The sequence below is a fragment of the Mustela nivalis genome, assembly GCF_964662115.1.
Source record: "Mustela nivalis genome assembly, chromosome: X".
NCBI lineage: Eukaryota > Metazoa > Chordata > Mammalia > Carnivora > Mustelidae > Mustela > Mustela nivalis.
This window is the reverse complement of record NC_139040.1, coordinates 92,693,609-92,716,600: the sequence shown is the minus strand read 5'-3', so window position 1 is coordinate 92,716,600 and position 22,992 is coordinate 92,693,609. Positions and strand designations below refer to the sequence as shown.

General features: G+C 42.5%; 1 protein-coding gene across 4 annotated transcripts in view; it reads left to right on the top strand.

Moving 5' to 3' along the window:
• Nucleotides 1-541: 541 nt before the first annotated feature.
• Nucleotides 542-22,992, top strand: part of LOC309856719 (zinc finger protein 157-like) — a 31,540-nt gene continuing 9,089 nt past the window's right edge. For all 4 annotated transcript variants that reach the window (XM_082718147.1, XM_082718146.1, XM_082718145.1 and 1 more), the window contains exon 1: nucleotides 542-666. In XM_082718147.1, coding sequence (XP_082574273.1) covers nucleotides 550-666 — 117 coding nt within the window. In that variant the 5' untranslated portion in view covers nucleotides 542-549. The remainder of the gene's footprint in view (nucleotides 667-22,992) is intronic.

Below are 22,992 nucleotides of genomic sequence, written 5' to 3'. Positions count from 1 at the left end.
AGTTGTCTATATCAAAGGTTATTATTATTATTATTTCTAGCCACTATCATTTTAGTGGGCGTAATGGCAGTAATGGAGACTGAGGGGGTTTCAATTCCCTTCTACACCAATTCCAGCACATCAAAATAATGTATCACTATGACTCCTCCCCACTCTTCTCCAGTGGTATCACCCAGGAGGGGATCAACAATAACCTAACTTTCCCCACCTCTTGCCAGGAGTATCTCCAAGGAGAGAACTGTACCACACCGACTCCTTCCCTCTTCTGCCCAGTGGTATCTGCCGGGGGGGGGGGGGGACTGTACCATTCTAATTTCTCCTTTCCTCCGAGTGACATCTTCCCGGAGGAAACTAATCCTGTTCTTTCCCCTCTCCCCAGTGGTGTCTCCCTTAGAGATAAGGTCACATCTTCCCTGCCCCCGGCGCCTCCGCTTCTGTAAACTTTGCACAGACCTACAGAACCCAGTTCCAAAGACCAACTTCTCCCGGACGCTTGCCCTGAACAACGCCCCCCGCCCCCGCCTTCGGTGGAACAGCCCTTTGTACGGAATGGGCGCTAAGATGGCGGCCTCCATGGAGGAAAGCCTCGGCACAGCCATGTTCCTCGCCCAACAACGCCACTCATGGACAAAATCCCTGCAGATCCGTAATGGCACCTTGCTCAGAGTGAGTAGACCACACAGCATCACAGCCATTCCGATGTGTGCGAGACCAACACCACAGAAGGGGCACTGTCAGGGGTGAGGACAGGAAACGGAAGTGGCTCTCAGAGGACGTTTAAGTCTTGTTGGCGCGCGGCGCTAAAGCGAGTGCACGAGGTTTTAAGGCGTGACAGTCATCAGTGATTTTGAGGTGATGGCTTTATTGGCTTTTGGGAATGACGAATTGTCAGTTTGTAAGGTCCATTGGTGGGGAGTTGCAGAATCTGGTGAATGGGAATCTGTGCAGGTCAGGGATGGGGGTTTCTGGGATAGTCAATTTTTAGATTCCTTGCTGCGTCTTGTTGTCAAATCTTAGTAGAGTGTGTTTAGGTTTTTTCCTTATCAATCTCCCCAGAGGCGTGCGAATCTTACTAGTCTTTCCAAAGAACCAACTTTTGGCCTTGTCGATCCTCTCTGATGTACCTTTGTTTTCTATTTCTGTAATTTCTGCGCTTATCTGTACCACTTTCTCTTTAACTTCTTAAATTGAATATTAATTCATTAATGTTCAGCCTTTCTTCCTTGTTAAAAACCATTTAGAACATGAATTTCTCTTTAAGAATCTCTTCAGCTGCATTCCACAAAATTTTACATACACCATCTTATTATTACTGAGATTTGTGTTTCTTTTTTATTATTTATATTACCTTAATAAAATGCATTTTGGAGGGGTTGACATTTTTATTACATCTTATCCAAGGATATGGTATATCTGTGTGACTGTTTTATATTTGTTAATTTTTTTTAATTGTAGAAGTCCAACTCCTTAAATATATTTTGTGTATTTCTTGCTGTCATTAGTAATGGGTTTTTTCCCATTTTTATATGATCACTGCTGTTGTAGAGGGAAAACTATCTGCTTTATAATTTTATCTGGTATCCAGCCCCTTTTCAAATTGCCCTATGAATGCTAGTAGTGTCTGTTTTTTCTTTGTATAAAATCATATCATTGGCAAAAGAAAGCTACATTTTCATTTCCTTGCAATATCCATTCTTATTGTTTCATCTTCCTTGGTGTGAGCTAGAGCCAGCAAAACAATTGTGAGTTCTATTAGACATCCCTATCTTGTTGATAATTTTAATGGCAATAGCTTCTTCATTTTACTTTTTAGCATAATAGTCCAGGGCTGTGTTTTGTAAATGATTTTTGTGATATTTAAATGGGTTATATCTTCCCTAATTTTAGCTGGAGTCCTATTGGTAACGTCTCCTGAATAATGTCAAATGCTTTTCTGGTGTAAGGTAATAGCAACATGTCCCCCCAATTTGTTGATTAATAAATATTATTAATGTTGAACCGTCTCTGGAAAGAAGAGGCTAAGAGCTTCCTGTAGAAGAATATAAGAGGGATTTTTCACTCTAAAATGGAAAAATAATTGAAGAGGGCAGAAGAGATACCTTTCATTCAGATTACTAGGTTTCCAAGTTTCCTGTCAGTCACCCCTCAGGTCCCCATCGACTTTAGCACCATTTGCTGCCCCAATTCTGCCCTCCCTGCAAACTCAGGTCCACCTTGAACCTAGAATTGAGGAATAGGCTGGCTAGGTAAGGTGTGACGCTCCCTGTGGAGTCGCCCCAGAATAAAGGACTCTGAGGTCATTCATTTGACTTCAGATATCTTGATCGTTTTCATAATCCACCCTAACGCTCAGAGTGGGGGTTGCTGAACTTTGTGGTGTAAATGTGGAATGACACTGATCACACGGATGCTGTCCTTTTAGGATTTCTTGCTGTCTCTGTGGAGCTGTTGAGGTTTCTCCTTACTGGAGGCTGCGGGATCTTCCATTCATTCTGACCGCAGCCCATATACCGACTCCCCTCCAGCTTTGGAAGGTGGGCTGAGACCCAGGGTGAACATGTCAGCTAATAGGAAATCACCCCAGAGGCTCCCTGCTCTGGTTCCAGGACTGCCTGGCAGATCATTTGAGGTAAGGAGGAGGAGCCTACTTTAAAAGTTTTTCTTTTTTTTAAGATAAATTTTTAAATTTTGAGATAATCGTAGATTCCAATGCAATGTACCATTTACCCAGTTTCCTCTAACGGGAACATCATGCAAAAGCCTTGGTATAGTATCACAACTAGGATATTGACATAGGAACATTTCCATCATGACAAGGACCCCTCATCTTGCCTTTTAATAGACACAACCACTTCCCTCCTCCCCCACTCCCTCCTTAACTCCTGACCATCACTGAGCTATAAGTTTGTCATTTCAAGCATGACATATAAATGGAATAAATACAGTAGGTAACTTTTTGGGACTGGCTTTTTTTACACAGCATAATTCTCTGGAGATTCATGCAGATTGTTGGGTATATGAATAGCTTGTTCCTTTTTATTGCTGAATAGTATTCCCTGGTATCAATGTACCACAGTTGGCTTAACCAACCTCTTGTTGAAGGACATCTTGGCTGTTTCCAGTTTGGGGCTATTATGAATAAAGATGCTATGATTGTTTGTGTAAGGATTTTGTGTGAGACGAATGCACGTGAATGCAATGGCTAGATTGTATGCTAAGTGCATTTCAAACAATTGACTTATTTTTTTTTTACTACAGCTTTAGATTTATAGAATAATTGAGAAAATGGTACATGTAGTTCCATGTACCACTCTGTCTCCTCCATAGTTTCCCCATGATTATTATCTTGCATTCGTGTAGTACATTGGTTACAATGAACTAATATGGATACCCTGTTATTAATTATAGTCTATAGTAAGGTTCATCTTCGTGTTGCACATTCTTTAGGTTTTGACAAATGCGTAATAATATATATTCGTCATTACAGTTTCATACGGAACAGTTTCGTCTGTGCCTCAGCTGTTCATCCTTTCTCTCCCTAGGCCTGAGCTTCTGTTTTTTTTGTTTTATTGTCTCTGTATAGTCTTACCTCTTTTAAGGTGTCATATAGTGGGACTCATACAGTCTACAGCCTTTTCAGATTAGCCTCTGTCACTCAGCAGTTTGCATTTTATTTATTTATTTTATTAAAAAAATTTTTTAAAGATCTTTATTTATTTTTTTGACAGAGAGAGAGGCAGAGGGAGGGAACACAAGCAGATGAGTGGGAAAGGGAGAGCAGGCTTCCCGCTGAGCAAGGAGCCCGAGGTGGGGCTCGATCCCAGGACCCCAGGATCATGACCTGAGCCGAAGGCAGATGCTTAAAGACTGAGCCACCCAGGCGCCCAGCAATTTGCATTTTAGCTTCCTCCATGTCTTTTTGTGGCTTTATATCTCGTTTATTTTTATCACTGAATAATATTCCAGCATATGGATGTACCACAATTTGCTTATCCATTCACCTATCGAAGGACATCTTAGTTGTTCCCAGTTTGGGGCAATTATGAATAAAGCTGCTATAAACATTTATATACAGGTTTTTGTGTGGACATATGTTTTCAGTTCACATGGGTAAGTAAGTAGGAGTGCAATTTTGGGTCATACGGTAAGACCGGCTTTACAAGAAACTGTCAAACTGTCTTCCTAAGTTCTTCACCATTTTACTTTCAAACCAGCAATGAACGAGAACATTCCTATTGTTCCATATCCTTGTCAGCATTTGGTATTGTTGGGCTTTTGGATTGTAACTGTTCTAATAGGGGTATAATGGTATCTCACCATTGTTTTGATTTATAATTCCCTAATGAAAAATGATGTTGAACATAGTTGTACATGTTCATTTGCCATCTGTATATTTTCTTTGGTCAAATGTCTATTCAGAACTTTTTTCCTTTTTTTTTAAAGATGTGTTTATTTATCTGAGAAGGGGCATCTGGGTGGCTCAGTCCTTTGGGTGTCTGCCTTTGGCTCAGGTCATGATCTCAGGGTCCTGGGATGGAGCCATGTGTTGGGCTCCCTGCTCAGTGGGGAGCCTGCTTCTCCCTTTCCCTCTGCCCCTCCCCACTGCTTGTGTGCTCTCTTTCAAATAAATAAATAAATGAACAAACACAATATTTTTGAAAGTAAAATTTTATTTATTTATTTGAGAGAGAAAGAGCGCATGCGTGTGCACACATGCACACAGCTTGCAAGTGGGGAGTGGGAGGGAGGGAGGGAGGGAGGGAGATGAACAAACAGATTCACACTGAACATGAAGCCTGACTTGGGGCTTGATCTCATGACCCTGAGATCATGACCTGAGCTGAAATCAAGAGTCGGATGCTTAACTGACTGAGCCACCCAGGAGCCCTGGATCTATTTCCTTTCTGTTTGTTCCACTGATATATTTGTCTATTCTTAACCCATACCATGCTCTTCATCTATCTATCTACCTATTTATTTATTTCATTTTAACCCACTGAGCCACCCAGGCGCTCTATTTATTTCATTTTAGATAATTTATTTATTTATTTATTTGTCACAGAGAGAGAGAGAGATCACAAGTAGGCAGAGAGGCAGGCCATTGGGGGAGGGTAGCAGGCACCCCGCTGAGCAGAGAGCCTAAGGCAGGGCTCGATCCCAGGACCCTGGGATCATGACCTGAGCTGAAGGCAGAGGCTTTAACCCACTGAGCCACCTAGGCGCCCCTAAGTTTGTATTTTTTGACTCCCTTCACCAATTTTGCCTCTTTTTTAAAATTTTAATTTTATTTTTTCAGTGTTCCACAATTCATTGTTTATGCACCACACCCAGTGTTCCATGCAGTACGTTCCCTCCATAATACCCACCACCAGGATTACCCAATCCCCTACCCCCTCCCTTCTAAAACCCTCAGTTTGTTTCTCAGAGTCCACAGTCTCTCCTGATTCGTTTCCCCCAAGTCCCTTCTCCTCTCCATCTCCCCATATCCTCCATGTTATTCCTTATGCTCCACAAGTAAGCGAACCATATGATAATTCAATCTCTTTGCTTGACTTATTTCACTCAGCATAATCTCCTCCAGTCCTGTCCATGCTGATATAAAAGTTGGGTATTCGTCTTTTCTGATGGAGGCATAATGCCTAACTCTTATCCCTACATCTGGCAACGACCAATCTTTCTCTATACTGTGAGCTTGGTTCTTGTTGTTGTTTTTACATCTCTCATATAAGTGAGATAATACAGGATTTTTCTTTCTCTGACTTATTTCCCTTAGCATAATGCCTTCAGGATCCATCCATATTCTTGCAAATGGCAAGATTTCCCCATTCTTTTACGGCTGAATAATATTCTATTGTGTGTACGCGTGCTCGCGTGCACACACACACTCCCACCCCCACACCCGCACCATATTTCCTTTATTCTTCTGTTGATGGACGCTTGGGTAGTTTCCCTATCTTGGCTATTGTAAATAATGTGGCAGTGAACATGGGGTGTATATATTTCTTTGTTAGTGTGTTTTTCCTTTGGATAAATACTCAGAAGGGGAATTGCTGGATGATATGATAGTTCTATATTTAATTTTTTGAGGAACCTACATACTGTTTTCCATAGTGACTGTACCAGTTGCTATTCCTATCAGCAGTGCACAAGGGCTCCCTTTTCTTTACATCCTCACCAACTTGTGTGTTTGATACTAGCCGTTCTGGCAGGTGTGGGGTGATATGTCATTGTGGTTTTGGTTTGCCTTTCTCCAATGATTAGATTAGTAATTTTTTTCAAGTAGGCTTCATGCTCAGCATGGGGCTTGAACTCAAAACCCTGAGATCAAGTGTCGCATACCCTACCTACTGAGCCAGCCAGGTGCCCCTAAATTAGTGCTGTTGAGCATCTTTTATGTACTCTTTGGCCATCTGCACATCTTCTTTGGAAAACTGTCCGTTTAAATCCTCTGGCCATTTTTCCCCCCCTCTGGCCATCTTTTAAAAAAGATTTTATTTGTTTATTTGAAAGAGTGAGAGAACGAGAGCGAGAAAGAGAGAGAGAGAGAGCATGAATGGTGGGGAGGGACAGAGGCAGAGGGAGAAGCAGGGAGAAGGCAGAGGCAGAGGGAGAAGCAGGCTCCCTGGGCTTGATCCCAGGACTCTGGGATCATGACCTAAGCCAAAGGCAGACACTTAACCGACTGAGTCATCCAGGCGCCCCTCCTCTGCCTATTTTTATTTTAAAAAATATTTTATTTATTTATTTGACAAACAGAGATCACAAGTAGACAGGCAGGCAGAGAGAGAGGAGGAAGCAGGCTCCCCGCTGAGCAGAGAGTCCGATGTGGGGCTCGATCCTAGGACCCTGAGATCATGACCTGAGCTGAAGGCAGAGGCTTAATCCACTGAGCCACCCAGGCGCCCCTGCCTATTTTTAAATCAGATTGTTTTTTGCTATTGAGTCATACGTATTTTTTATAAATTTTTGGATATTAGCTTCTTACCAGATATATGATTTACAAATATTTTCTACCCTTCGGTGGGTTGTCTTTTCATTTAGTTGAGGTTTCCTTTGCTGTGCAGAAGCTTTTTAGTTTGATGTAGTTTTCCTTGTTTATTTTTGCTTTTGTTGCCTTTGCTTTTGGTATCAAATCCAAAAAATCATCACCAAGACTGATGTCAGGGAGCTTACTACCTATATTTTCTTGGAGTTTGATGGTTTCAGGTCTTAGGTTCAAGTCTTTAATCCATTGAGTTAATTTTTGTGCATGGTGTAAGATCGTGGTCCCCAGTTTCATTTTTCTGCATGTGGCTGTCCAACTTATTGAAGACTCCTTTCTTCATTGATTATTCTTGGGTCTTTGGTCATAAATCAATTGGCCATGTGTGTGTGTGGGTTTATTTCTGAACTCTGTTTTGTTCCATTGAGATATGTGTGTATTTTTTTAAGATTTTATTTTTATTTACTTATTTGACAGAGAGAGTGAGAGAGCACAAGCCGGGGGTGGCGGGGTGGCAGGGAGGAGCAGAGCGGGAGTGAGAAGCAGACTTTCTGCCGAGCAGGGAGCCCGATGCGGGACTTGATCCCATGACCCTGGGATCATGACCTGAGCCGAAGGTGGGTGTTTGACCAACTGGGCCACCCAGGTGCCCGAGATATGTGTCTATTTTTATGCCAATACCACACTGCTTTGATTACTATAGCTTTGTATGATAGTTTAAAATCAGAGAGCATGATGCCTCCAGCATTGTTCTTTCTTCTCAAGATTGCTTATGTGGGGCACCTGGGTAGCTCATTGGGTTAAGTGTCTGCCTTTGGCTCAGGTCATAATCCCAGAGTCCTGGGATCAAGTCCCTACTGAGCAGGCAGCCTGCTTCTCCCTCTGCCTCTTTCCCTGATCATGCTCTCTCTCTGGTGTTTTCCCCTTCTTTCTCTTAAATAAATAAATAAATAAATAAAATCTTTAAAAAAAAGATTGCTAGTGTGTTGTAGTTATTAATTTACAAGTTTTGTACATGTTTTGTCAGCTTTATACTAAAGTATTTCATATTTCTTAGTGATTATGAATGACTTTATATATGTATTTTTAATTTTAGAGTCCATATTTTCATGGCTAATGTAGAAATACAGTGGGTTTTTGTATTGGATCTTGTTTCCCATGACTGCTGAATTCAGTTCTAGGAGGTTTTTCTTTTTTTGGAGATTTTTGTTTGTGTGTGTGATTTTACCCCTAGACAATCATGTCATCTAGAAATAGGGACATTTTTATTTTTTCTTCTTTATTCTGTATACCTTTCATTTCCATTTCTTTTTTTTTTTTTATTTGACAGACAGAGATCATAAGTAGGCAGAGAGGCTGGCAGAGAGAGAGAGAGAGAGGAGAAAGTAGGCTCCCTGCAGAGCAGAGAGCCCAATGTGGGGCTCGATCCCAGGACCCTAGGGTCATGACCTGAGCTGAAGGCAGAGGCTTTAACCCAGTGAGCCACCCAGGTGCCCCCATTTCTTTTTTCTTTTATTTTAAGATTTTATTTATTTATTTGACAGCAAGAGAGACATCGAGAGCAGGAACACAAGCAGGGGGAGTGGGAGAGGGAGAAACAGGCTTCCCCACTGAGAGCCCGATATGGGGCTTGATCCCAGGACCCCGGGATCATGACCTGAGCCAAAGGCAAGTGGTTAGCCAACCGAGCCCTCACTGATTTCTGCTCTTTTCTGTTTTCCTTCCTTCTGCTTGCTCTGGGTTTACTTTGGTCCTTTTGAAAAGCAAGATATAATTGATAATATAACATTGTGGAAGTTTAAGGTGTAAAATGTGTTGGTTTGATACATTTATATATTGCAATGTGTTTACCACTGTAGTGTTTGTTAACATCTCTATCATATCACATAATTATCATTTGTTTTTTGTGGTTGGAACAGTTTAGGTCTAGTTTCTTTTTTTTTTTTTAAGATTATTTATTTATTTATTTGACAGAGAGAGAGCATGAGAGAGGAAACACAGCACAGGGAGTAGGAGAGGGAGAAGCAGGCTTCCGGCTGAGCAGGGAGCCTGATGCCGGGGCTTGATCCCAAGATCCTCGGATCATGAACTGAGCCAAAGACAGAGGCTTTAACCCACTGAACCACCCAGGCGCCCCTCTCCATAATCTTAATGGTCACATAGCATTTCATCCTTTGAGCAATGGCAGTGACAGTAGGTTTTCATTAACATTGACACTTTGGTGGTGAAATTCCTCAATTTATGTCTTTAGGCACATCCATGATTATTTGTTGAAGACATTTTTCTAGAAATGGAATTTTTGTGTTGCAGGAGAAGGATCACTAGGTTGTAAGGAATTCGGTGGATGTCAGTGAAACATCTTCCTCTTCATACTCTACATAGTCATACTGTTTGGAGACTGACGGTTGCGGGTCATACATGGCAACATTTTCCTCATTAGCCCTCCTGACCCCACCCCAACTCTTCCTTCCCGGATCATCTAAAGAAGAGTCAGAAATGACCACCTCCTCAGTTTTTATTTGTTCATTTACTTGTTGCTTTGGTTTTCCTGTGGTTTTTAAGATGCTTCTAAGTATAAGTAGAGAAGTATTAGGATAAAAAAAGGGAGTAAAAAGAAGAAAAGATCAACATACGTTTTAGAATGTAGGCATGCTGGTAGATAGTCCTGTACTGCTAGAGGCTCTGAAGTCCAGACTGATCTCTGATATCTTGGGAAGGCGTAACCGTAAGAAGTGCAATCCGATACGCGAATTACAGTATCTCCATAAAGAAATCAATAACTCTTCTATAGTAAAGATTTCCTGATACTTGAGGGTCAGGAATTTTTTTTTTTTAAGATTTTATTTATTTATTTGATAGAGAAGGAGAGATGGTGAGAGAGGGAATACAAGCAGGGGGAGTGGGAGAGGGAGAAGTAGGCTTCCTGATGTGGGACTCCATCCAAGGATCCCAGGATCCCAGGATCACGACCTGAGCTGAAGGCAGATACCTAATGACTGCACCACCCAGGCGCCCTGGCTTAAGGGTTTTAGAAGAAAATATGCTTAAGCAGAACATGCCATCTAACAGCATACTGATACTGGGTATATGAAATACTACATATGAAAGCTGATGGGGGGGACGCTTGAGTGGCTCAGTTGTTGGTTAAATGAAAAAGAGTAAGGGGCTCCTGGGTGGCTCAGTCTGTTGCGTGGCTGCCTTCAGTCTAGGTCATGATCTCAGGGTGCTGGGATTGAGCCCTGCATCGGGCTCTCTGCTCAGCGGGGAGCCTGCTTCTTCTTCTCCCACTCCCCCTGCTTGTGCTCTCTCTCTCACACACACTCTTTCTCTCAAATAAATAAAATAAAGATTAAAAAACAAAGAAAGCTGATGGAAGGGGTAGTGCCTGGGTGGCTCAGTCGTTAAGTGGCTTGCCTTCAGCTCAGGTCGTGGGGATTGGCCCAGGTCAGGCTCCCTGCTCAGCATGGGAGTCTGCCTCTCCCTCGGCTGCTCTCTCTCTCTGTCAAATAAATAGATAAAATCTTTAAAAATAAAATAAAATACAGTAAGTCATCCACAAGTCTAAGTGAGGGATCCCCAAATAACTAACGCTGAGTTTCTCTCCAGCCTGATGGGGATTGGGAACTCAAAATGGAATTAACTCTGGTTTACAAAGAAATGAGCCCTGCGTCAGGCTCCCTATCCCTCTATCTCTCCCCCGGCTTGTGCTTGCTCTTTCTCTCTCTCTCATTCACTCTCTCTTTCTCAAATAAATATATAATAAAATCTTTTTTCAGATTATAACATTACCTATAATGTTATATTGTACATATACAAGTTATATGTAGTTAATGTATATAATTACTATATAATTAGCATACAATGTTATATTATTTCTAGGTTATAGATTCTTTTATAATAAAGCATAATTAGCATACAATGTTATATTACTTTCAATGTTATTATATATTATATTATTTTTAAAAAATATTTATTTACTTGACAGAGAGAGACAGCAAGAGAGGGAACACAAGCAGGGGGAGTGGGAGAGGGAGAAGCAGGCTTTCCGCAGAGCCTGGAACCCAATGTGGGACTCGATCCTGTTATGCCCCAATAATGGGTCCGTGATTAAAGGAGCGAGACTGATACAAAGCGAAGGTCAAGCGAAGCTTTATTTCGCGCCAAGCACCAAGAATCTAACCGAACGTTAGGGGCCGCACCTCTTACAAGAGAGGGCGACCCTTCTGTTTCACAGGCTAGCTTTTAAGGGCAAAGGCCATGCGGTCGGGCCTGGCCACGCACAGGTGGCCAATGAGATAACACACACAGGAAACTCCACAGGGATGCTAGGTGACCAATTGAGTTACAATTTACCCTAGTAGACATTTGAACCAGCCTATTACACCTTGATTGGGATTGGCGCCAAAAGGGCTCCCAAAGGGCGGGGCCCATACTCCTTGGTAACCAGGGAGACAGTATGCATCCCCTGCCACTGATCGATGTCTCCACCTGGCCTGACCCACCTTTGTATCTGGGCTTTGTTACCTGTAAATCCCCTGGGAGAAGAGGAGCTGGGACAGTTTCTAAAATAGGTCCTTACAGATCCCAGGACCCCAGGATCATGACCTGAGCGGAAGGCAGACACCTAATGACTGAGCTACCCAGACACACCCCCCATGCTGTACTTTCCATCTCTGTGACTTATTTATTTTATAATTGGAAGTTTCTTCCTCTTTTTTTTTTTTAAAGATTTAATTTATTTATTTGACAGAGAGAGATCACAAGTGGGCAGAGAGGCAGGCAGAGAGAGAGAGAGAGAGGAGGAAGCAGGCTCCCTGCCGAGCAGAGAGCCTGATGCAGGACTCCATCCCAGGATCCTGAGATCATGACCTGAGCCGAAGGCAGAGGCTTAACCCACTGAGCCACCCAGGTGCCCCTGGAAGTTTCTACCTCTTAATCCCCTTTATCTATTTTGCTCATTCCCCAACCACCTTACACTCTGGCAACCACCAGTTTGTTCCCTGTGTTTATGAGTCTGTTTTGTTTTTTAGATTCCGGGTGTAAGTGAAAAAATAGGGTACTTGTCTCTCCCTGTCTGACTTACTTCACTTAGCATAATACCTTCTAGGGCCATCTGTGTTGTCATAGACGGAAAGATCTTATTCTTTCTTATGGCTCAACAATATTCCATTGTGTATATGTATCTTCTTTATCCATTCATCTCATAATGGACACTTGGGCTGCTGCTATATCGTGGCTAGTGAATAAAATGCTGCAGTAAACGTAAGGGTGCTTATATCTTTTCAAATTAGTGTTTTCATTTTCTTTGGGTAAATACCTAGTAGTGGAATTGCTAGATCATATGGTATTTCTATTTCTAATTTTTAAAAGTATCTCTATGCTGTTTTCCACAGTATGTGCTTGTACCAATGTACATGGCCGTTAATGGTGCACTAGGGTTTCTTCTTTTCTGTATCCTTGCCAACACTTCCTTCTTTTCTTTTTGATTCTAGCCGTTCTGACTGGTGTTGAGTTGGTATCTCACTGTGGTTTTGATTTGCATTTCCCTGATGCTGAGTGATGCTGAGTATCTTCTCATGTGTCTGTTGGCTATTTGTCTTCTTTGGAAAAATGTCTGTTTTGGTTCTCTGCCCATTTTAAATTTTTTTTATATTTATTATTTAAAGATTTTTATTTATTTGAAAGAGAGATAGCGAGAGAAAGAGAGAGAGAGAGAGCGCGCACAAGTAGGGAGGTGGGGAGAGGGAAAAGCAGTCTTCTCTTAGAGCAGGGAGCTCCATGTGGGATTCAATCCCAGGACCTGGGAACATGACCTGAGCCAAATGCAGACCCTTAACAATTGAGCCACCCAGGTGCCCCATCTCTGCCCGTTTTTTTTTTTTTTTTTAAAGATTTTATTTATTTATTTAACACAGAGAGAGATCACAAGTAGGCAGAGAGGCAGGCAGAGAGAGGAGGAAGCAGGCTCCCTGCCAAGCAGAGAGCCCGATGCAGGGCTTGATCCCAGGACCCTGAGATCATGACCTGAGCCGAAGGCAGAGGCTTAACCCACTGAGCCACCCAGGCGCCCTCTCTGCCCGTTATTTAATCAGATTTTTTTAGGGTTGAGTTGTATAAGTTCTTATGTATTTTGTGTATTAACCCCTTATCAGATACATCATTTGTGGATATCTTCTCCTATTCAATAGGTTGCCTTTTCATTTTGTTGTTGGTTTCTTTTGCTGTGCAGAAGCCTCTGTGTGTGTGTGTGTGTGTGTGTGTGTGTGTGTGTAGAAGCTTTTTATTTTGGTGTAGTCCCAGTGGTTTTGTTTTGTTTCCCTTCCTGAGGAGACATATCAATAAATATGTTGCGAAGGGCGATGTCCAAGAAATTATTGCCTATGGTTCATTTCAGGAGTTTTGAGTTTATTTTTTTGTATGGTGTAAAAAATGGTCCACTTTCATTCTTTTGCATATAGCGGTCCAGTTTTCCCAACACCATTCATTGAAAAGACTGCCTTTTTTTCTCATTGTAAATTCTTCCTCCTTTGTTGTATAGTAATTGACATATATGTGTGGGTTTATTTCTGGACTCTCTATCCTATTCTATTGGTCTATGTGTTTTAACTCACATGCACTAAACAGGATTAAAGAAACACTTTAAAATATAGATTAATTGGAAAACATAAAGCAGTCCTACTGCCCTCATAGAATTTTTTGTATGTGCATATTTTTAAGTATTTTCTTCTGTTGTGTTATGTGAGTCACCATAAAATTCATCATTAGTTTTTAATGCAGTGTTCCAAGATTCATTGTTTACATACAATACCCAGTCCTCCATGCAATCATGCCCTCCTTAATACCCACCACCAGGCTCATCCATCCCCCCAAACCCCTAGAATTTTTTTTTAAGATTTTATCTATTTATTTGACAGAGAGAGACACAGCAAGAGACGGAACATAGGAAGTGGGAGTGGGAGAGGGAGAAGCAGGCTCTCCACTGAGCAGGGAGCCCAGTGTGGGGCTCGATCCCAGGACCCTGGGATCATGACCTAAGCTGAAGGCAGATGCTTAAGGACTGAGCCACCCAGGTTCTCCCCAGTAGAACTTTTTAAGTTTTTCTTTAAAGTCCAGTCAGTTAACATACACAAAATATTTGTGTCAGGTGTACAATGTAGTAATTGAACACTTAAGTCTAATATCCAGTGCTTATCACAACCAATGCCCTCCTTCATTCCCCCAGTAGAATTTTAGTTGACTTAAATTAAAAGAGAAACAGTGATTGGTTGTACATATTGTACCAGTCTCACTACATCTGTTGAGTAGAATTTGCATTCCAAGTGTTTCCATCTTCACCATCATCTTCGGTCCTTAATATATTACCGTCCCCCTTTTAAGTCTTTCCCATGCCTTTTCTGACACCATCCAGGCTGGTTCTTTCTAAGTTTCCTTGTGAGTTGCTGTGCGATGCCGACTTGTTTTGCTGATATTGTCAGACACATCTACACAGGCAATGGGTACAATGCCAATTGCCGGTCAATACCTGGATGACAAGTCATGGATAGAGTACCATGCCCAGCGGGGTCCCAAGTGTCCCCATTGGAAGAGCATACTGTAGATGTAGTTGGTCTTCCTGCCTGTTCAGCAAATTGCCATTGTGCTCTTTCCCCATTAGAGTCCAGAGGAAACTGACTTATAAAGGAAGAAGCATCAGAAAGACAGAATTGAGATATTGCAATAGTGTTTCTTTCTCTTGAGCTTCTGGACCTATGGCAATGCTTCTAGCCTCTGCAATGCCTGCAGCGTGTCCATTGGCCTCTACCTCTGGGCCCATGCTTCCCCTGGATGCACCTGCGGCTCTACCTTTGAAGTCATTCTTCCTTTTTTTTTTTTTTTTTTTTTTTTTTTCTGGCGGAGTAGCACACACTTACAGCTGGGTAGTTCCGTCAGCTGGTTTCCTACCTATAAAATTTTGGAAGTCTGGAAGCCTTGTGTCGTTTTAAAAATGTTTCTTGTTTGTTAAAGGGTCTGATAAAGTAAACAGACCAACAGCCAGATGAAGAGATGCACAAGGCGAGGTGCGGGGAAAGGGCTCAGAGCTAACCCCACCCTCTCGAGACATATCAGTCTCCCCACTTCCACATGTTCACCAACCTAGAAGCTCTCAGCATGTTCTCATTTTGTCCCCCATCTGTCCCTTTCAGTTCAAGATGGCAAAGTTTCTATGCCTATAGCATTCTCAAAAGCCTTGTGACTCTCTTGTGGATGTTCCCTTTAGACAAGAGGGACCCCAAAGATCTGTACTGGATAATCCCATCGCCATTCTTGGATTTTGTGGAGATGGTTCATTGGATCGATGAGCCACATACCTAATTTTTTCAGGGAAAGATTAGCCACACCCTTGGCTTTCCACAGCACTAGTTCTCAACAATGAGTTTTCTAATTTTAGCATTCATGACAATATGTGTAGGCTGAGAATATACCAAATCATCAAGTGTTGGGTTTTTTCTGCGTAATTGTTCCTTACTCAAGATACTCCTTTTGTTTTACCTTTACCTTTTACAAAACCAGGCTATACCTTCAGTACTTCGCTTGAATATCTCTCAGCTAAATATCCAAGTTCGTTCCTTATAAGGTTTCATTCCCATGGAACTATAGAACACAATTCTACCAAGTTTTTAAAATTGAATTTAGTTTAATTTAATTTTTAAGTATTTTATTTATTTATGAAAGAGAGAGAACAGCTGGGGAGAGGGTTAGGGGGAGAGGGAACCTGACGTGGGGCTCGATCCCAGGACCCTGGGATCATGACCTGAGCCGAAGATGCTTAACCAAGGTACACCTCAATTCTACCAAATTTTCTGCCACTATATGACGAGGAAAGTCTTTCTTTCAGTTTCCAATAAGATATTCCTCATTTTCACCTGAAGCTTCACCAGAAGCACCTTTAATGTTCATATGGCTGTTAACATTGTGTTAATGATATATGTATTGTCTAAAATGATAGAAACTTCTTCTACCATCCTTTCTACCTTCTTCTGAGCCCTCTCCAGCAGTGCCTTTAACGTCCATATTTCTTGTTGGTTGTTTTTTTTTTAAGAGATTTTATTTATTTATTTGACAGAGAGCAGAAGAGCACAGGCACGGGGAGAGACAGGCACGGGGAGAGAGACAGGCAGAGGGAGAGAGAGAGAAGCAGGCCCCTCACCGCTGAGCAGGGAGCCCCATGTGAGGCTCAATTCCAGGACCCTGGAATCATGACCTGAGCCAAAAGTAGACGCTTAAGTGACTGAGCCACCCAGGTGCCCTGTAATGTCCATATTTCTTCCAACATTCTCTACAGGGCAGTCTGGGTTTTTCCTGTCACTTGCCTCAAAATTCTTCTAGCTTTATTACCTAAAGGGAGAGCCCTTCCTTACCTCTTCCACCTTCTCATGGGTACAGGCATTCACTGGTTTGTGGCTGTATCACTATAATCTCTGCTTCTGTCTTTACGTGACCCTCTCCTTTGTGTCTGCCTTCTCCTCCTCCATGTCTTATAGGGATTAAAGGCCCAACGGGGTACTCTGTATCAGTCAGAGTTCTATTGGAGAAATAGAGCCAGTAGTGGATATATATTTGTAGGTACTTTAAGAGATTTATTGCAAAGAATTGAATTATGTGATTGTGTGAGTTGGCTAGGCAAATCCCAAATCCACAGAGCAGGAAACTGGCTGGAGGCGCTGACATTGCCATCCACAGGTAGACCTTCTTCCTCGGGGAAACTTCAGTTTTGCTCTTAAGGCCTTTCCGCTGATTGGATAAAACCCACTCAAGATTATCGAGGATAATCTTTTTTCCTAAAGTCAACTAATGGGAGATGTTCAAACGCAACCACAAAGTAACTTCACAGCAACACCTGGATCAGTGTTTGACTGAGTAGCTGGGGGCAATGGTTAGCCAACTTGACTCGTGAAACTGACCATCACAGTCCACCCCTTGTCAGCTTGGCTTCCACATGCATCACCTGACATCACGCTCAGTCCCCAAATAAAGAAAATAATAGGGTCGTCCTTCTGTCCAACGTGTACACGTGTACAGCTGAAAACAGGCCAATTATTTCCTCAGAAGAGGATGCAAAGTCATTGAGTGGTGTTTACTCTTCTCCTTGATATACCATAAGTTAAATACTGTGATGTAAAGCTAATCATTATGCATAGACTTTATGTTGGATGATAAGAGGCTAAGGGAGGGCACAAAGCAAAAATAATTGTCTTCTACAGATGTTCATAACAAAACAAGGAAGAAATACTCATAAAAATTTTAGTCCTCATTTCTGGAACTCATTATGTAGTCATAACTGGTATTTATAAATACATCTACTACCCATTCCATATTCCCTCTGCCCTCTGCGAGCATCTCTGTGGGTCATGGTTCTTTGCTTAGTGCGGTGACCCAAACCTTCATTCCTCCAGGGTCTGGCTATTAATAGTCTTGCCTGAATTGGGTTGTATAGGTTTCCATTAACTTTAATCACAGAGCACGATAGAATGCTTTAAGGGGCCTTTTTTTTTGCTCGGAGCCTAGCATGAGCCCAACACGGGGCTTGAACTCACAACTCTGAGATCAAGACCTGAGCTGAAATCAGGAGTCAGACACTTAACCAACTGAGCCACCACGCAGGTGCCCAAGGGGCCTTCTGTGTTTCAGGCATATACCTCCTTACTTCACCCTAATTTCTGTTTGGTAGTCAGACTCAATCAGCCTGATTCAGACGCATGAGGCGCCCAAAGTGGCTGGGTGGCAGTCCCAGGTTCCAGGGAAATGGAATCACTACTATGTCCCCTGGTGGAAGCATTCATCCCTTTGTAACAGAGATCTCTGTACTAGCAGAACATAAGGTCACATGGTGGACGAGAAGGGACATTTTTGCTAGTTGGTCCTTATGGGTAATAGTGGCTGGTGCCACTTCCCATTTCCACCCCTTGAGTTCTGGAGCCGTGACTCCTGTCTATGGGAGAGCCAGTGCCATGTATTAGATGCTGATTCAGAGCCCGTGCAGCCCCCCGGAGGACATCGCCCCAGCTCTGCAAGGCATTACCCCCTAGTTGGCATTGCCGCTGCGTCTTCAGAAGGCCGTTCTGCCATTCTGTCAAGCCGGCTGCTTTAGGACAGTGGGGAACCCTGTAAGACAAGTGGATTCCACGAGCACAGACCCATTGCTGAACATCGTCTGCCGTGAAGTAAATTCCGTCGTCAGAAACAACGCGGTGTTGCATACCACAATAGTGGGTAGGCCAGCACGTAAGTCTACAGAGGGTAGTTCTGGCAGAAGCGTGGTGTGCAGGAAAAGCAACTCCATATTCAGAGTGACTGTCTATTCCTGTAACAAGAACGTGCTCCCCTTTCCATGACGGGAGCGGTCTGGTGTCGTCATGCCGCCACCAGGTCGGTGGGTGATAACCCCAGAGAATGGTGCCATATCAGAGACTCAGTGTTGGTCTCTGCGACTAGCACCTTGGGCACGTGACTGTGGTTGGAGCCAGATCATCCTTGGTGAGTGGAAGCCCATGTTGCTGGGTCCGTACATAACCTCCATCCCCATCACCACAGTAATTTTGCTCATGAGCCTCCTGGGCTCCTGCCTTCATTAGCCCAAGTTGTGGATGGTTTCAGAATCATATGAGTGTGGATCCTGATGGCCAAAGGCATCAAGAGAGCCATGGTTCCCTTTTACTAAGATGGCACCAAAGGCTAGTAAGGAAACCCCTGCCCTTCCCAAAGCTGCAGCCAAAGCGGTGGCCTTGAAGGCCAAGAAAGTAGTGCTGAAAGGCATCCAGTCACACACAAAAAAGATCTGCCTGCCACGTAACTTCTGACGGCTCAAGACTCTGCGTCTCTGAAGGCAGCCTAAGTAGCCTCAAAAGAGCGCCCCCAGGAGAAACAAGCTTGACCACTGTGCCGTCATCATATTCCCCCTGACTACCAAGCCAGCCGTGAAGAGGACAGAAAGACCACAACACACCTGTGTTCATTGTGGACGTCAAGGCCAACAAGCAGCAGATCACACAGGCTGAGAGGAAGCTCTATGACATTGACGGAGCCAAGATCATCAACATCCTGATCAGGCCCAATGGAGAGAAGAAGTCATATGTTCGACGGGCTCCTGACTATGGTGCTTTGGATGTTGCCAGCAAAAATGGGAGCATCAAAACTGGGTCCAGCTGGCTAATTCTAAATATGTTTTTTTCACCACACACACCCACACCCACACCCACACACATACAACGAGCTACTGTTTTTTGCAGTTGAGATGGCTTACTTTTTTTCAGGATCTTATTCAAATATGACCTTATTTGGGTAATTTTATAGATAGGAGCTAACAATATGCACAGATATGAAACAAATATCCTTCAAAATCCAGATAACCTGATCAGGCGCTGTGTTTTTTGCTTAGTACCAGCGGTAGGCAACAGTAGGTTTCTGGGTTTTTTGTTTGTTTGTTTGTTTTTTTATGTGTTCAGTTACTCTAGTAAGACTACATTTACACATTATGACCGTGGAATGTAAATTTAGGTTAGACGAGAGAATTTCACAAGTTCAATAACACCTGGAGTATACCGAAGTCTGTGTATAATGTCTGACCAAACCAGCTGGCTCATGAGTCATTAATCATTTCCATTATAGGTAATTCATTAACATTTATGATTCTTATGGGAAAAATAAACATACTTCATATATTTATTTATTTATTTAAAAGATTTTATTTATTTTATTTGACAGAGAGAGAGATCACAAGTAGGCAGAGAGGCAGGCAGAGGCAGAGGAGGAAGCAGGCTCCCCGCTGAGCAGAGAGCCCGATGCGGGACTCGATCCCAGGACACTGAGATCATGACCTGAGCCGAAGGCAGTGGCTCAATCCACTGAGCCACCCAGGCGCCCCTACTTCATATATTTAAAGAGTGTTCTTCATTTACCTTTGCATTAACACTAAAGTACGTATTTCTTTTTCTTTTTAAGATTTTATTTATTTACTCATGAGAGATGGAGAGAAAGAGAGGCAGAGGCAGAGGGAGAAGCAGGCTCCCCGCTGAGCAGGAAGCCTGATGTGGGGCTCGATCCCAGGACCCTGGGATCATGACCTGAGCCAAAGACAGATGCTTAACCACTGACCCACTGAGGCACTCATGAGCTCTGAAGTTTTTTGGGCATGACTATCCAAGCTCTGAAGTTTTTCTGGGGCCATTTGTTAAAAGTATTCTTTCTCTACTGAATATCCTTGACACCTTCGTTAGAAATCAACTGACCATTTATGTGCAGCTCTCTTTCTAAACTTTATTTTGTGTCATGTGTATCTTGAAAAAATACCATACTGTCTTGAGAACTGTAGCTTTATAAGTCTTAAAATGAGATAATATAAGCCCTTCAACTTCTTTCTCCTTTTTCAAAATTGCTTTGGCTATCTAGGTCCCTTAATTTTTTAAATATGAATTTTAGAATCAGCTTGTCAATTTCTAACTGTTAAATTTCTTTACTGATTGTGATTGGTGTTTGTCATATTTCTATTTTAAGGAGCCTACTGAGTTTATCTTCTTTGTGCCCTACTATATGGTCAGTTTTTGTGAATATCCTGTGTGTGCTTGAGAAAGACTATATTTTGTATGATCTGTAATGTTCAATATGTATAGGTCCCAAAGTTTCACCTTCTTAATTATGTTGCTTGGGTCCTTTGTATCATTGCTTATTCTTTTGTCCACTTAACCTGTCTCATTTTGTGAGTGGTATATTAAAAGTCTCCCGTTAAAGAATGCTTCTGTTTCTTGCATTCCTACAGTTTTGGTTTATAGAGGCTTTTGCTGTGTAACTTTGTGCATAGGTATTTTCACATATCTTTGTTGTCAAATCTTCATTTTGGAGGGGGCGTTTAACATTACAGAGTATCTTCCTTTGGCTCATATAATTGCTTTTGGAATTCTACTTTGGCATCAGGATTTCTATCCCTGCTTTTATATTGTTTTTGTTTGGTAAATCTTTGCCCCTCTCTTTAATTTTAGCCTTTTGGAATGACTATGTTTTAAACATGTCTCTTATGCACGGCGTTGGTGGGCTCTGCTTTGTGAGGCACTGTGAAAATCTTTTTTTCGTTAACAGGTGAGGTAAGCCCATTAATAGTTATTTCTGTTATAGTTTGATGATAGAAAGAATACAAATATGTTTGGTCTCAATACTTTCATTTTCTCTTCTGATGTAATAACTGTGTGTATGTTATATCCACTGTGCTTCTTTATTGAGTGTTTCCTCTAAATTTTTTTGGTAATTAAGAAGGTTGTATTTTGGGGCGCCTGGGTGGCTCAGTGGGTTAAAGCCTCTGCTTTCGGCTCAGGTCATGATCCCAGGGTCCTGGGATCGAGCCCCGCATCGGGCTGTCTGCTCTGCAGAGAGCCTGCTTCCTCCTCTCTCTCTCTCTGCCTGCCTCTCTGCCTACTTGTGATCTCTGTCTGTCAAATAAATAAATAAAATCTTTAAAAAAAAAAAAAAGAAGGTTGTATTTTTATGCTGGTAATTCCCTTTGTGTTAATACTTCCCTTTTTTTTCTTTCAGAGAGAGAGGGAGAGGGTGTGAGCGGGGCAGTGGGGGGCGAGGGAGAGGGAGAGAGAAAATCTTTAAAAAAAACATTTATTTATTTGAGAGAGAGAGAGTGTGTGGGTGGGGGTAGGAGCAGAGGGGGAGAGGGAGGGGGAAAAAGTCTCAAGAAGACTCTGAGCCCAAGGTGGGTCTCAGTCTCATGACCCTGAGATCACAACCTGATCCAAAACCAAGAGTAGGATGCTTACCCAGGCACCCCACGGGAGAGAAAGAATCTTAAGCAGGCTCCATGCTCACTGTGGAGCCCATCGCAGGGCTGGATCTCACGACCCTGAGATCATGACCGGAGCCAAAATCAAGAGCCAAAACTGAACCGATTGAACCACTCAGGCACCCCTTCGTGTTAATACTTCTTATAGTACCCTCAGTCAACCCTCCTTTCTTTCCATTTGCTTATTTATTCACAAAAGTTGTATATGTTTAAGGTATATAACATGATAATTTGATATACATATTGAAATGATTACTACAGGTTAGCTAATAAATATATTATCTCCTCACATATTTACCATTTTTTTAAAAAAAGTTGCATTTATTTACGTAATCTCTACACCCCTCCATGGGGCTTGAACTCCCAACTCCGAGATCCAGAGTTACACACTCCTCTAACTGAGCCAGCCAGGCGCCCCCATAGTTACCATTTTTTTGTGTGCGATGAGTACACCCATAATTTACTTTCTTGGCATATTTCCGTTGTTCAATATAGTATTATTAAGTATGTTCTTCATGCCTATATGTTAGATCTCTAAAGATTTTATTTTTAAGTAATCTCTACACCCAGCGTGGGTGTCGATCTCACAACCTGAGATCAAGAGTCGCACCCTCCAGGGCGCCTGGGTGGCTTAGTAGGTTAAAGCTCAGGTCATGATCCCAGGGTCCTGGGATCGCAGGGAGCCTGCTTCCCCCCACCCCACCTGCCTCTCTGCCTACTTGTGATCTCTGTCGAATAAATAAATAAAATCTTTAAAAAAAAAAAAAACGTCACACGCTCCACTGACTGAGCCAGCTGGGTGCCCATAGATCTCTAGACTTTATTCATCTACACAACTGACTTTGTATTGTTTGACCAACATGTCCTCTTTCCCCCCATCCCCCTGGTAACATTCCTCTCTGCTTCTATGAGTCCGACCTTTTAAAGAAAGATTTCACATACAAGTGAGGTCATACAGTATTTGACGTTCTCTGATTCATTTCCTTTAAAAAAAAAAGATTTTATTTATTTATTTGTCAGAGAGAGAGCAAGAGAGGGTGAGAGAGTGAGCATAAGCAGGGGGAGCAACAGGCAGAGGAAGAGGCAGAAGCAGACTTCCCGATGAGCAGGAACCCAATGCGGGGCTCGATCCCAGGACCTTGAGATCTTGACCTGCGCCAAAGGTGGGCACTTAACAACTGAGCCACCCAGGCGC